The following is an 11,584-nucleotide window of genomic DNA, read 5'->3' as shown; positions in this document are numbered from 1 at the left end:
TATAGATATTAGTGTCTCTAATGGAAGCGTTGGGGAATAATATAGAGCACAGCCATGGAGGTGATATCCAAAAAATAAACTCTGAACCCTGAACCCTAAACCCTGAACACCATACTAAGACAACGACTTGATTCACAATATATAGAGTGTACAACTCAGGTTAATCCCAATATTCTAAGACTGCCGGGTTATAATGACATCCTAAGGTGGGTCAACCAACATCTTCCAGGATGGACTACTTAGGTGATGTTTACCCAAAGAAGGAGTATAGGTGGTGGTACATTCCATATACACCATTCCATATGGTCCAACACAATATGTCAGGACAAATCTAGATTCGATTACAATCCATCACTAACAACTCATATTAGACGATTCACAATAGGGTGTATTGGGGGTTCATCCCGGAAGATGACTTCCTATGTCAAAAGGGGAAGGCAATCATCTCATCTCAATCCTTGACCCCCTTACGTGAGTTAGCTTGTCCTAGGTAGGAAAAATGTCATTTCTGGGAATCGAACCACAGTGCACCCAATTGCACAATAGAACTGATCTAAGGAAGTACTATAATGTAGGACGATGTCATCTCTTAACAAAGGAAGACACCCCCCTTACTACGGCTTCTTCTAACTTCTCATCGACATCTTCTAGTATGGGATGATTCATTAGACAATAAAAAAAGGACAACTCTAAAACCGGAATTAGAACAGTCCATGCATGGGAGTTACCAACTCAGTAGGACATCACTCATTCTTGTCATGGTGACTTTTGTTAGTCGAAAGTTTATCGACCATTCACTCCCCCTCCTATAATATAGGACGATGTCATGACCAAATCAACTTCGTCCACCTAACACATATATCACTTTGACACCAATATACACACTCATAATATAGGTGTCTAATGGTTATTCATCCACCATAAACCCGAATTTCACAACTTTTTTGCACGATACACTCAATCATTAGTCTAATACGACGACTTAGACTAAGGTGTCCCTTGGGGTTAGATAACAATGGATCAACAGACAACTCCCTATTGATAGGCTAATCACACCACTATAGAAATCGGCGGGCAAAAATGACTCCTCCTAACATCCATTATAAGGTTATCCTATTCTTATCCATGGGTCCATTCCTTATCGGAAACACCCCCTCTTAGGGTAGATAATCTGCCTACCTCCTATTCATTCTTTATATAGGTTGATGTTATATCCTGTTGTTCAATCTAGACACCTCTCATTCAAAGACAACAAGCTCAGGGGTCAATCTAAATCCGGGGTCCATCCCAATTTCCCAACAGAAAACAACTCTTCCTGTAGGCTTATCCGTGGTTGCCACCTGAGTCCCCCATACTACTCAGACAGGGTGGCTGTAAGGATATAGTGACTAGTTCAACTTCGGCACAAACAACTTCTCATGCGAAACACATCATCATAACCGTACTAATAATTATAGATGACAACATAGAACAAATCTAACAAAGGATGAAGTTGTGTCTCTGGAGGACCCCTTATATGATGGTACTCATATAACCTATCAGACAGCACCCCAATGGGGATACTTCCTTGACCCTACTAAGGAGAAAGACACCATCTCAGGGGGTGATTTCCACTTTTTTCCGATACGAAAAAGCAAAATAAAAAGATAAAAATGCAACTCCTCTGAGTCTGAAATCGGACCTCTCCTGGTTGCTTAAGACTCACTCTGTTGGTACCACTCGTTATAAGGAAGGTACATCCCAACACAGACAACGTCAAAGGAGATTGATTCGATATATTGACTCACGAATCATTCCATAATAGAAGAAGACGATTCCTCACATAGAATTTTGGGAACAAAATGTGTCCATCCACTATCTAACTTGGGACAATCGAACTCCTCTAACAACCATACAGTGGATGCTTCACTAATAATTAACGGACAAACAGACTAATAAAACGGAAGAAGGTACACATATTAACACAATGTAGACTGCATGGGGATTCACTTGTAGACATAACATATTCTTCTGGGGATAACTAACATATGGAACAATGGTAATCATATACGGGACATAATTCCATAATGCACCCATGTCTAGAAATAGGGTCTGTTCTAAGGTCGTAGACGACGGTACTAAAGTTACTGTGACGGATGTTATATTAGTATTGCTTGTTCCCTAATCCGAAACCCTGAATCCCAAACCACGAATCTCCGCTACCCCATCGACTCCGTCGCCTTATTGCTCTTCCGCCCCATAGGAGACTTCCCCCCTAGCCCTTATTCAACGGGATTATGCCTCCCCCCACACGCGTCCGGTCCTCCTGTCCTTTAGGCTTCCCCCCGTTCTCCGCCCCTCCCTCACTCCCGTCGCATCCCCTTGACCTGTTTAGGCCGTCCTCCTTCTCATACTGGGCCCGGGGGTTCTGCCTCCGCTCCCTGGAACGGCCTTTTTGCATTGCCCCCTTTGATACTGCTTCGTGTTCTACTGTGTCCTGCGAGTGGCCCCCTCCCCCTCTTGGCTTCTCATCATAGCATCTTGCTGCTATATTCTTTCTGGGGTTTACGTCACGCTGTCCGCCTCTTTCCTTTTCCACCGTGTCTTCCCTCCCGGCGTGGGCCACTCTACATTCAAATGGCTACTCCATCCACTCTGGGTGGGTCCCGGCTATTTGGTATAATACCTGGATACTTTTGGTCGTAGGGAGGCCCCTTCGGATAGCTGGGGGCTTCTCATTAAATATTCTATATAAGCCATAAATATTCACCACATATGCTACGATGGCTAAGCCACCCACTATCCAGCCTATTGGAAGCTTCTCGCTCCCTCCTCCGGAGCTTGCCCCTACCGTCATCTTCTTGTGCCACTTGTTCGCTTACTCCTCCTCCTTCTCTTATTCGGCTTTTGCTACTTTTACTTTGCTGGGGATTCTTATACTTCGTGGAACTTGCCCCTCCTACTGCCTTCTGGACTTAATACCCCCGTCTTTACGCTCTCCTTTGTTTTGCTTCCATAACCTTCTCAATTCCTGCGCCGCAATACGAATCCTTCACCCCACCCTGCAGGCGCTCCTGCCCCTTTTGGCTGTCAAGGGGCTCCCGCACCTTCTGGCGTGTTTGCCTTGCTCTTGCTCTCCTCCCTCCCCCCCTCCTTAGGTTTCGCATAGGGAGCGCCCCCGCTGTCGCGACTTGTTGGTCAATTTCGGGGTAAGCCAGACACTTATCCTATTTCAAAACCTAGGTTCCATTGCCCTGAGGATCTCTATTCCTTGGTCTCCCCAATACTGACTTTGGGACCTGTTATATGGTGCCCTCTCTTACTTCTTCCTGCTTCCCTTGTCCCCCCTTCTGTTTTGGGGCTGTAATGCTTTTAGAGATTCTGCTGGCTCCATTCTTTATCCCTCCCGGCACCCCCCCACATCAGGTCCTGGGGTCGGACTCCCGTGCCCGCCTCCTGGGGGTTCTATACTGCGGGATTGGCCTTGGATGGGGCTCTACTGCATTTTCCAGGTGGATCCTGCCTACTTAGTGTACTCCCGTCGCCTTCTATTTCATATAATATAAAAACGCACCTGCCATACATATCTCTGGAGTTCAAGTTTCGTTGTTCTGATTTCGGGGGAACTGGGAATTGACTCCTATGCCTCAACTTCTTCCGCCTATCTGCCACATGCGGTTATCCCTGGCTTGCCGTGCCTCTCTTAATCCCCGCTTTCCCGTATAGTCTCCTTTTTACTTCATTATCACGGGCAAAGCGCTCCAATTCGGGGTTCACTAGTTATCCTGCCCCGCCCCCAGGAAGATAAATATTTTCTCCTCTTCTTGGGATTTCGGTGATTCGCCCCCGGGGTGGATCTGCTGAGCTTGTTCCATGGCGTAGCCGTCCCGTCTTGTGACGTTTGAATTAGATACTGGCGCTTTGTTTTCTGGTTTCTCACTCAGCCTCTTCTGCAAAGGACTAGTCAAGTTATGCTCCTAATGCCTTCGGGATCTTCAAGAGACTGCTTATATTGCCCGTTCTATTGTGGGTACCGACACTTATATGTTGCTCCTTGATTATGGCCCCCTATACGGGCTGCTCATAAAGTTCCTTAATGACTTGTTTTACTTCGGTGGCCCTGACTGTTGCTCCAACGGACATCTGGAATTTTCGTGTCTTCGCAGCCTAAGTGCGGTTTAGGGAGGACTGCTTCCCTCAATTGCTCCTTATCCTCCTTGCTGTCCGTCCCCTCACTGATAGATCACTTTGGGAATTAGTTATCAGGACCTTCTCAAGTGCTGTTTGATACTCACTTTGTAAGAGGCTACTTGTTGCCTGGGGAGATAAATAGACGTCTGGTTTGATATTCTTCGCTCTATTCGTCCTTGTCCCTAGCTTCCGGAATCAATATTTTGCTGAGGGTTCCTTTTTCCTCTACTTGTGGTACCTTAATCTTGGTCGCACCCGTAGTTTCCATTCTGCTACTAATATAAGGAGGGAGTCCTGTATTCTCCGCGTCTTCAGGCTTCATCATCTGCCTACTCTGTGCTGTCTAGCTTGCCCTCCCTCTGTTAAGTCTCGTCAATGTAGGCACTGCATGACTCACTCTCTGGCTACTGTCTGAGAAACCCTGGCTTGTTCTACTTCTTAAATTCTGTTCCCCCTTCTCCTATAGTTGCGTGAGGTGCGGGAGCTTCCGTCGCTTGTTTGGTCCCTTTCTCTCTGCTTCAGATCTGCACTGCTTCTCCTCCTGTAGGGATCCCCGCGCTCCCCCTGTGGTGTGGGGAGGATTCGCACCTCCTTTACGGCTTTGCCTTCACTGCTGTTCTCTTGAGTTTTCTTCCTCTGATCTTTGCCCCAGGCGTCCCCTTTAATATTCTCCCCGCTGTTCTCTTTTTCCTTAGTCGTGACGCTTTCCCTTTCTACACCCAAGGTCTGGCCCCTATCAATTTTCCGCTTCTATTATCTTCTCCTTCATATCCTCTTCCCTGGGGGCACATCTTGCGCATCCTGACTGTTTCTGGTCTGGTTTGTCCTTTGGCCAAGCTCAAGCTTGTTCCTTTGCCACGTTGTTGGTGTGTTTTTCTTGCGTCTGATGGCAGATTTAAGGTTCCCTGTAGAGGGGGGCTATTTCTCGCCTTGACCCTTCCGTTTCCTTGTGTCTCCTGTTCTCTTCTTTGTGGCTGCGGCCTGGTTAATAGTTTTGTTCTCCTCGGTGTACTTATATTATGTGTTATGATTTTTTGCTCCTCTCTGTCTCGTTCCTGTCTTGGGATCATTGAGGGGGAAGGAGTCCTTAATCTTCCCCTTCTCCTCGGCTTGTCCCTGTAGGAGGCTGACACACTGTCCTCGGCGAGCCGGCTTGGGCTGTTCCTTGCCTTTTCCCATTATTTCAGATCGCCGTTGCATCGGGAAGTGTCTTGTATAGATATGTCTGCATCTGTTCCATTTGGGTGCTTGACTCTCCCAGCTTTTTTTTAGCTTTTTTCATTTATTTCCTGGGATTCATTTTATATAATTTGGGTGCTCGGGAAGGGGTCAGTTGGTCTCTCTTTCTTTTTTATTTAGACTTCTCCCCCTCTCTGTGTGAGAGGGTTGAAACCCCCCGGTGCTTCAGGCTATTTGTGGGATGTCTCAATAATTGGTGTGTGGCCCCCGTGTTGAACCTTGTTTATCCCTTGCTTCCCCACTGGACCCTTGCTCGTTATGACTTGTCCCTCCTTGGCGGCATTGTCCTCTGCCTCGTTCGCGAAAAAGGGTTGGATGACGCGGAGACTCTTCCTTCGCCCGGTGTGTGCTCCCGCGCAATGTCGCCCTCTTGTTTCTTTAGGTTTCCCCTATTTATACGTCTTCTGCGTTCATTAGACTGCCCTCCTGCGTGTTCCATGAAGGCGCCCCTGGGGTTGCCTCTGGGGAAGTTGCTAGGCCCTATTTGGTTTAGACGGAATTTATTTGCCCTGTTACTAGATCAGGCTTTTTTGCTTTCACTGTTTCTTTGGTGCATACCTTTGAGGTCCTACTGGGCTACTGCCGTTGTGGCATTATTTGATTTGTGGGGTGATTTCTAGACGGAATTCGGCGGGGTCCTATATTCCTCTCGAATCTGTGTTTCCCCTCCTTTCCATTGCGGCGGGTAGGGTTTGTTCCGGGGAATGTTACTGGGGTCTTAGTTCATTCCTGACGTTTCGGGTGCGATTCTGGGCAAGAGGTTACTCCTTGTAATGTTTACTCCTTTGGATGTTGTGGAGATTTGTATATCCTGTACTGTTTTTTGGTTGCAGAGGGTTGCGTTTGGGGATGGGTTTCTTCATTCTTTCCTTATCTTTCCCTTCTGGTTTGCCCTGTACCCCTAAATCGGAGCCTGGTAGGAGTGGACGCTCTATACTTGTTTCTCGTTAAGTTTCGCCATTTTGGAGACTTCCGCAGGGGCGTGTGTGAATAATCCTTGCTGCTTATTGATGTTTATTTTGCTCGTATATTGTCGTTTTTCGTTCTTGTCAGTCTTCTTTTTCTTTGGGCCCTGTTCTGTTCATGGGGGAGGACTACTTTTCTCCGCCTTCCTTGGAGCTTTCTGTTCCGAATTGTTTCTTCTTTGGTTAAATCGTGTTTGTGGGAGAGTATTTCTCTTTACAGGTATTAGTCTTGTGGGTTTCTCCTTGTGTTCTTCCTCTTTTGGTATCTTATTCTTCCCTTTCCTTAAAGTTTCCCGCATCACTTTTCCCTGGGGGTATCTGTGTTGCGTGTTAGATCTTGGGTTCTGACATATTTGCTCTTTCTTCTCTAGTGAGGGGAATTTCATGTTATCTCACCTGTCCGGACTGTTTTTATGGTTGCTCAATCTGTTGCTTGGCGTGGGTAGACTTCCTGTGCCGCCCCCAGATTCAACCCTGTTCTGTTGTGTTGCCCGTTCTGTCCAGGCTCTCCCTGTCGTCGGTTACTACTCCCCCTTTATGTGCCTGTTTCCCTCTTCGTTATTGGGCTTCCTCTCCTTTCGTTCATCTTTCTCTTATACTTGTTTTTCCTTTCTCTGCTGATCTTGTGTATCCTGGCGTGTTAGCTCTATGCTCTTCTTGACATTAGCTGTTCAACTGCCTTGTATGACGTTAACAACTCGGATCCCGTTGTTTCTCTTTGGTCATTTGGTTCCTTTTTTTCATTTCTCTCAGCCAGTCCAGGTTGCGGTCCCTCCCAATGCTTTCCCCCGGAGTCGTCAGTCCCTCCCTAGCTCCTCAAGTCTGTTCCCTCTGGTGGGGGTGCTTGCCCTTTCCTCTTTATACTTTTCTTACTTCAGCCTCTATAAGTTCTTACCTTCGCCTTGTGTCCTTCTGCCTTCTCCCTTTGGGTTATTGGCTGTTCTGTACTTCAGTTACGGTCCCTAATGCCTATACCTGTTTTTTTCGCTTCCCTGGTTAGTTCTCTGTTGTGCATTAGTGTGGTGCCGTGGGGGGGTATTTCCCTGTGCTATCTGTCTCTAGTAGCCGCTTCGGAGTCTTAGGGGGTAATTCATAGTTTTATGCCGTCCGGAGCCTTCTGCCCCTGTTGTTGTGGTTGTTTGATGGCATGGCTATTGTCGCGTATTGGGCACGCCCTCAGTGACTTCCCCTGGTTTTCTGTACCTTCCGGTAATACGCGGGTTACATATCTTCTTGGGAATTTACCCCTGGGCCGCATCTGGGACGCTCTGATGCCTTCCTGTGTCGGCGGTTTCGCTGTGCTGTTTTGGTTCTACTCATACTTCTTAGTGGACTGGATTCCGGGGGGGTTTAACTGCCTTCTTTCCTCGGGTAAACCCCTGTTGTCCTTTCTCCTTCTTCTTTCTTCGACTGCTAGAATTCCTGAGGCAGCCTCCATAATACTACCTGAAATCTGTGGTTGTAGGTGCTGTTGGACTGCGTCTTGCCTGTTTTTCTTTGTTTTCCTGGGTTGAGGTTTTGTCTAGCTTCCCATGCTCCTGTAGGGGTGTGCTCTCGTTGTGGCCAGCATCTTCCTTGTTTTAATTACTGAGATCCTGCTGTTTCATAAATATTACTTCGCCTCCTCATGCTTCGATTGGTGGGTGTCCTATTATTCCTTTGCCTTTTGCTGTAAAGTCCTGCGGAATCTTGGGGCCTCTGGGAATGCTTTTGCTCTTTTTCCATGTTGCTGTTCGTAAAGTACTTCGGTACTTTACTGAATGCTGTTTGTCCTATTTCCTTTATATCTTCGTGTCTGGCCGGGTGCATGATCCTCCCGTTCCTGCTGCTATTGTGGTCCGGTTGCGTGGAGTCCCATCCCTCTTTCCCTGTTCACTTCTGTTTCTTCTATTTGTTTTTTGGGTGGCCCCTTCTTTTGGCCTGGCAGCAGGTACTTGATTCTCATGTTATATTCCTCTGACATTTTTTCTACTCTTCATTATTATGTGATATCATCCTCCAGTGGTAATACTACTGTTCTGCCTTGTGGCCCGTTGCTTCTCAACATTTATTAACACACTAACTCCCCATTAGCCTTATTCCTGGGGTGTCCTGTTGGCTTCGTAGTCTTTGCCTTGGTATAGTTGCCGAATTTTTTGGGGTCTGTTCATAGTCTCGCCTGTTTCCCCTTCTTGTTGTTGTTGGAGTCCTGATGCTGCGGTTTCGCATATAATCCTACCCTATCCTTGTTTCTTATGTTGAGGCTTTCTCCGCCTTCTGTTGTATTCTAAAATGCATATCCTCCCCTATCTTACCTTTATATTCAGGTATTCCAGTTGCAGCTCCTTTTTTTTGTCGTTGACTAGTTAGACGTCTTTTCCTGCTGTTTTTATTGGGTGCCGTCTTCCCTTTTATAAAGCACTTGTTTGGGTTCATAAATAACTCCTTCCTCTTGATTTCTTTATACATATTTTTTGGGCCTGTAGGTTTTCTTATTACTTTTGTCCTTGTGTTGTCATCTTAGTTTTTTCCCCCTCCGTGAGGCTTAGCACATATTTTCGCCGTTGGCATCTTGCTTATTCTACTTTCCATCTCTTACACAAGTCTCTTATAGACTTGTAGATTGTCTCACTTTTAGAATTAAGACTTATCTATTAAGGGGAACTTCTATCGTATCTAGTTGTTTTATTATTGCTTGTGTTTTACTTCTATGAATAATGTGATTAGTAGCGAGGCAGTTTTGGTTTCTCCGGTTGAATTACAGTAATCGGTTACTGCCTACTACTTATATCAATAGATTATAGTAGACTCTATCCTACTATTTTGTACTTTTGTATTTAGGATAAATGGAGATAATAGGGTATATTCTATGAAGCTATTATTAATAGTGAGTACTTTAGCTCATCAATAATTTTTCATTGTGAAATATTAGAGTATCAATATACCCATTCGTATACTCTTCCTAATCTTTATTCCAATATCCTACTGTTACCCACGTCTTTGATTACTAAATAGTGCCTGTAACTTGTACTTGGGTTATGTTAATATTCTTCCCCTTCTGTTCCTTAATTTTTTTACATTTTTTCCATCCTATTTATACCGCAGACATCTGTAATAAGCTTTAGCACAGGAATTATAGGTTTAGATCTCCTTTTGTTCCTTAATTTTTTTACATTTTTTCCATCCTATTTATACGGCAGACATCTGTAATAAGCTTTAGCACAGGAATTATAGGTTTAGAGCTCGTTTTATAGATTAAATGCTACACAACTATATCATATGTGAGAACGCCTACTCTAAAAACCAGACGCAATAAGGATATATAACAGCTTATTATGCCACATCACCCGGTATTAACTCAGGGATGCTGTATAAATTCTTAAAAGAATTTTCCCATGGGAATATTATCTTTGTTTCGTACCCTTCTTAACTCTTCTGGTTGCTTCTTATTAATTTTCATGTATAATCACAAGTCGAGTTCATTATTATTCATGAGTACCGGTTAATTCTATCCCAGCTTGAATAACGAGTATTCCTTCAAAATAATGAGAAGTATGTTCACATTGTTTAGACCTAGTTCAACTGACAATATTAGGATTAATTCCATTAGCTGTTGATTGATATTAACAGGAAACACAGTAATTGAAATTCAGAAACTCCCCTGCTGTCTTCTCGAATCCTTCGGAATATATAGCACAATTTTCTTAAAATCAACTTGAAGACATGAACTCACTCTACTGATTGATTATACGATCCTCACTCTTTAATATAATATACATTAATTTATAAGAGTCATCCACTTTTCCTCTATATCAGATTTCCTGTTTGGACGTGATGTAATATTGCACATTATTCCTTATGCAAGAATTTCTTTACGATTGTTAAGTATCTGTTAAAAACACAGAGAAGGAAATATATTGGCAGGTGGTTTATATATATACAATCACTATTATCGTCTACAGAAACAGCATCTCTTCATAGACAAAGTCACACACGAAAGGACATTTTCAAAATGCCGCGGAAAAGGTACATCATCGTGGAAAGAATGACACACAGAAGGACATCTTCAAGAACCCCCGGCAGTAAGAAGCATCCATATAAGATAGATGCAACAAAACAATATATTCACGCAGCTCTACTATACTTATAATTAACGCTACATCACCTAAGCTATTCTTAGGTTCCATAGATTACGATGAACTCACTAATATAATGACATTTATTACAAGACATCATATCAGCGTCAAAATACTTTTAAGAAAAAACACATCAAGGAACATATTGAGTTGTGTACATTTTATATATTATCGGGTTAATTACATCATACAATATGGATGTAGGAGCTGCGTAAATAAATGAAGTCTGTGCAAAAATATACTACCTCGCGAACACGACCCAAATAATGCGCCAAGGATCGAAAATATATAATTAATTACTAATACGGAAACATCACAGAATATACGTGAACTCTACTTAATAGAATATATAATTTCAGTGGAAGAAAAAAAAAACTTTTAATTAAGGACACAATTCTTAATTTACTGCCCACTGTGTAAAAGAAGGAAAAAAAAAATGCACTACGAGCAGGATAAAATGTAAAGGCAACAGATAATTTTTAATGAAAGTTGGTGTAAAGAAATTGCTTCTTTGCAAATCATTCCATTTATATGAGAGAACTACAGGAAATCCTTTGCAACTATTATTTTTCCCGGGGGAAACAGAATTGCTTCTCTTGTAACAAATAAAATTAAAATTGATTTATAATTTCTATTCATATTATTCACACAGAGCAGCGCATTTCTAGAGTATACCGTGCTATTTTGTGCGATTACACACGCGAATAAGTAAAATATATAATTCATTTAAATTTTTATGATAATAATTAATAATTAGTGAGCTCACAAATGATGTGCGCCTTGTAATTCACTTTCTTTTTTGCTGAAATAACCATATTTACGAGAAAGGAAAAGAATAATTAAGTCTGCACTACATAGCAAACAGAAATAAGTCCATTATCATCATTCATAAGAATTATTTACATATCCTTTTATAAAACCATTACACTCAAATGAAGTGCACAGAATGTGTGAACTCAAGGCATAGTGTGCATTAACAAGTTTCACTTTGAATGCGTTATGTTGTATATATAAAATTCTCTTTATAAGTGAAATATAATCAAGACAGAAGTATATTGTACGTATAAATCATTTTATGAGTGACAACAATCCTAA

General features: G+C 43.2%; 4 protein-coding genes across 4 annotated transcripts; all 4 read right to left on the bottom strand.

Annotated features, from left to right (window-relative positions):
• Window positions 1–2,254: 2,254 nt before the first annotated feature.
• Window positions 2,255–2,440, bottom strand: C922_05617 (hypothetical protein; the record flags this gene model as incomplete). The annotated part of the gene is made up of 1 exon (XM_008821188.1): window positions 2,255–2,440. The coding sequence occupies one exon, from the start codon at window positions 2,438–2,440 to the stop codon at window positions 2,255–2,257; it is 186 nt and encodes a 61-aa protein (XP_008819410.1).
• A 180-nt stretch (window positions 2,441–2,620) lies between these two features.
• C922_05616 (hypothetical protein) lies at window positions 2,621–2,836 on the bottom strand (the record flags this gene model as incomplete). The annotated part of the gene is made up of 1 exon (XM_008821187.1): window positions 2,621–2,836. The coding sequence occupies one exon, from the start codon at window positions 2,834–2,836 to the stop codon at window positions 2,621–2,623; it is 216 nt and encodes a 71-aa protein (XP_008819409.1).
• Window positions 2,837–6,170: 3,334 nt separating this feature from the next.
• On the bottom strand, window positions 6,171–6,760 carry C922_05615 (hypothetical protein; the record flags this gene model as incomplete). Its single annotated transcript, XM_008821186.1, has 2 exons — window positions 6,171–6,322; window positions 6,508–6,760. The coding sequence occupies 2 exons, from the start codon at window positions 6,758–6,760 to the stop codon at window positions 6,171–6,173; spliced, it is 405 nt and encodes a 134-aa protein (XP_008819408.1).
• A 1,198-nt stretch (window positions 6,761–7,958) lies between these two features.
• On the bottom strand, window positions 7,959–8,183 carry C922_05614 (hypothetical protein; the record flags this gene model as incomplete). The annotated part of the gene is made up of 1 exon (XM_008821185.1): window positions 7,959–8,183. The coding sequence occupies one exon, from the start codon at window positions 8,181–8,183 to the stop codon at window positions 7,959–7,961; it is 225 nt and encodes a 74-aa protein (XP_008819407.1).
• Between the last annotated feature and the right edge of the window lie 3,401 nt (window positions 8,184–11,584).

Source organism: Plasmodium inui, assembly GCF_000524495.1.
Source record: "Plasmodium inui San Antonio 1 unplaced genomic scaffold supercont1.112, whole genome shotgun sequence".
Taxonomy (NCBI): Eukaryota; Apicomplexa; class Aconoidasida; order Haemosporida; family Plasmodiidae; genus Plasmodium; species Plasmodium inui.
This window is presented reverse-complemented; position numbering and strand designations above follow the sequence as displayed.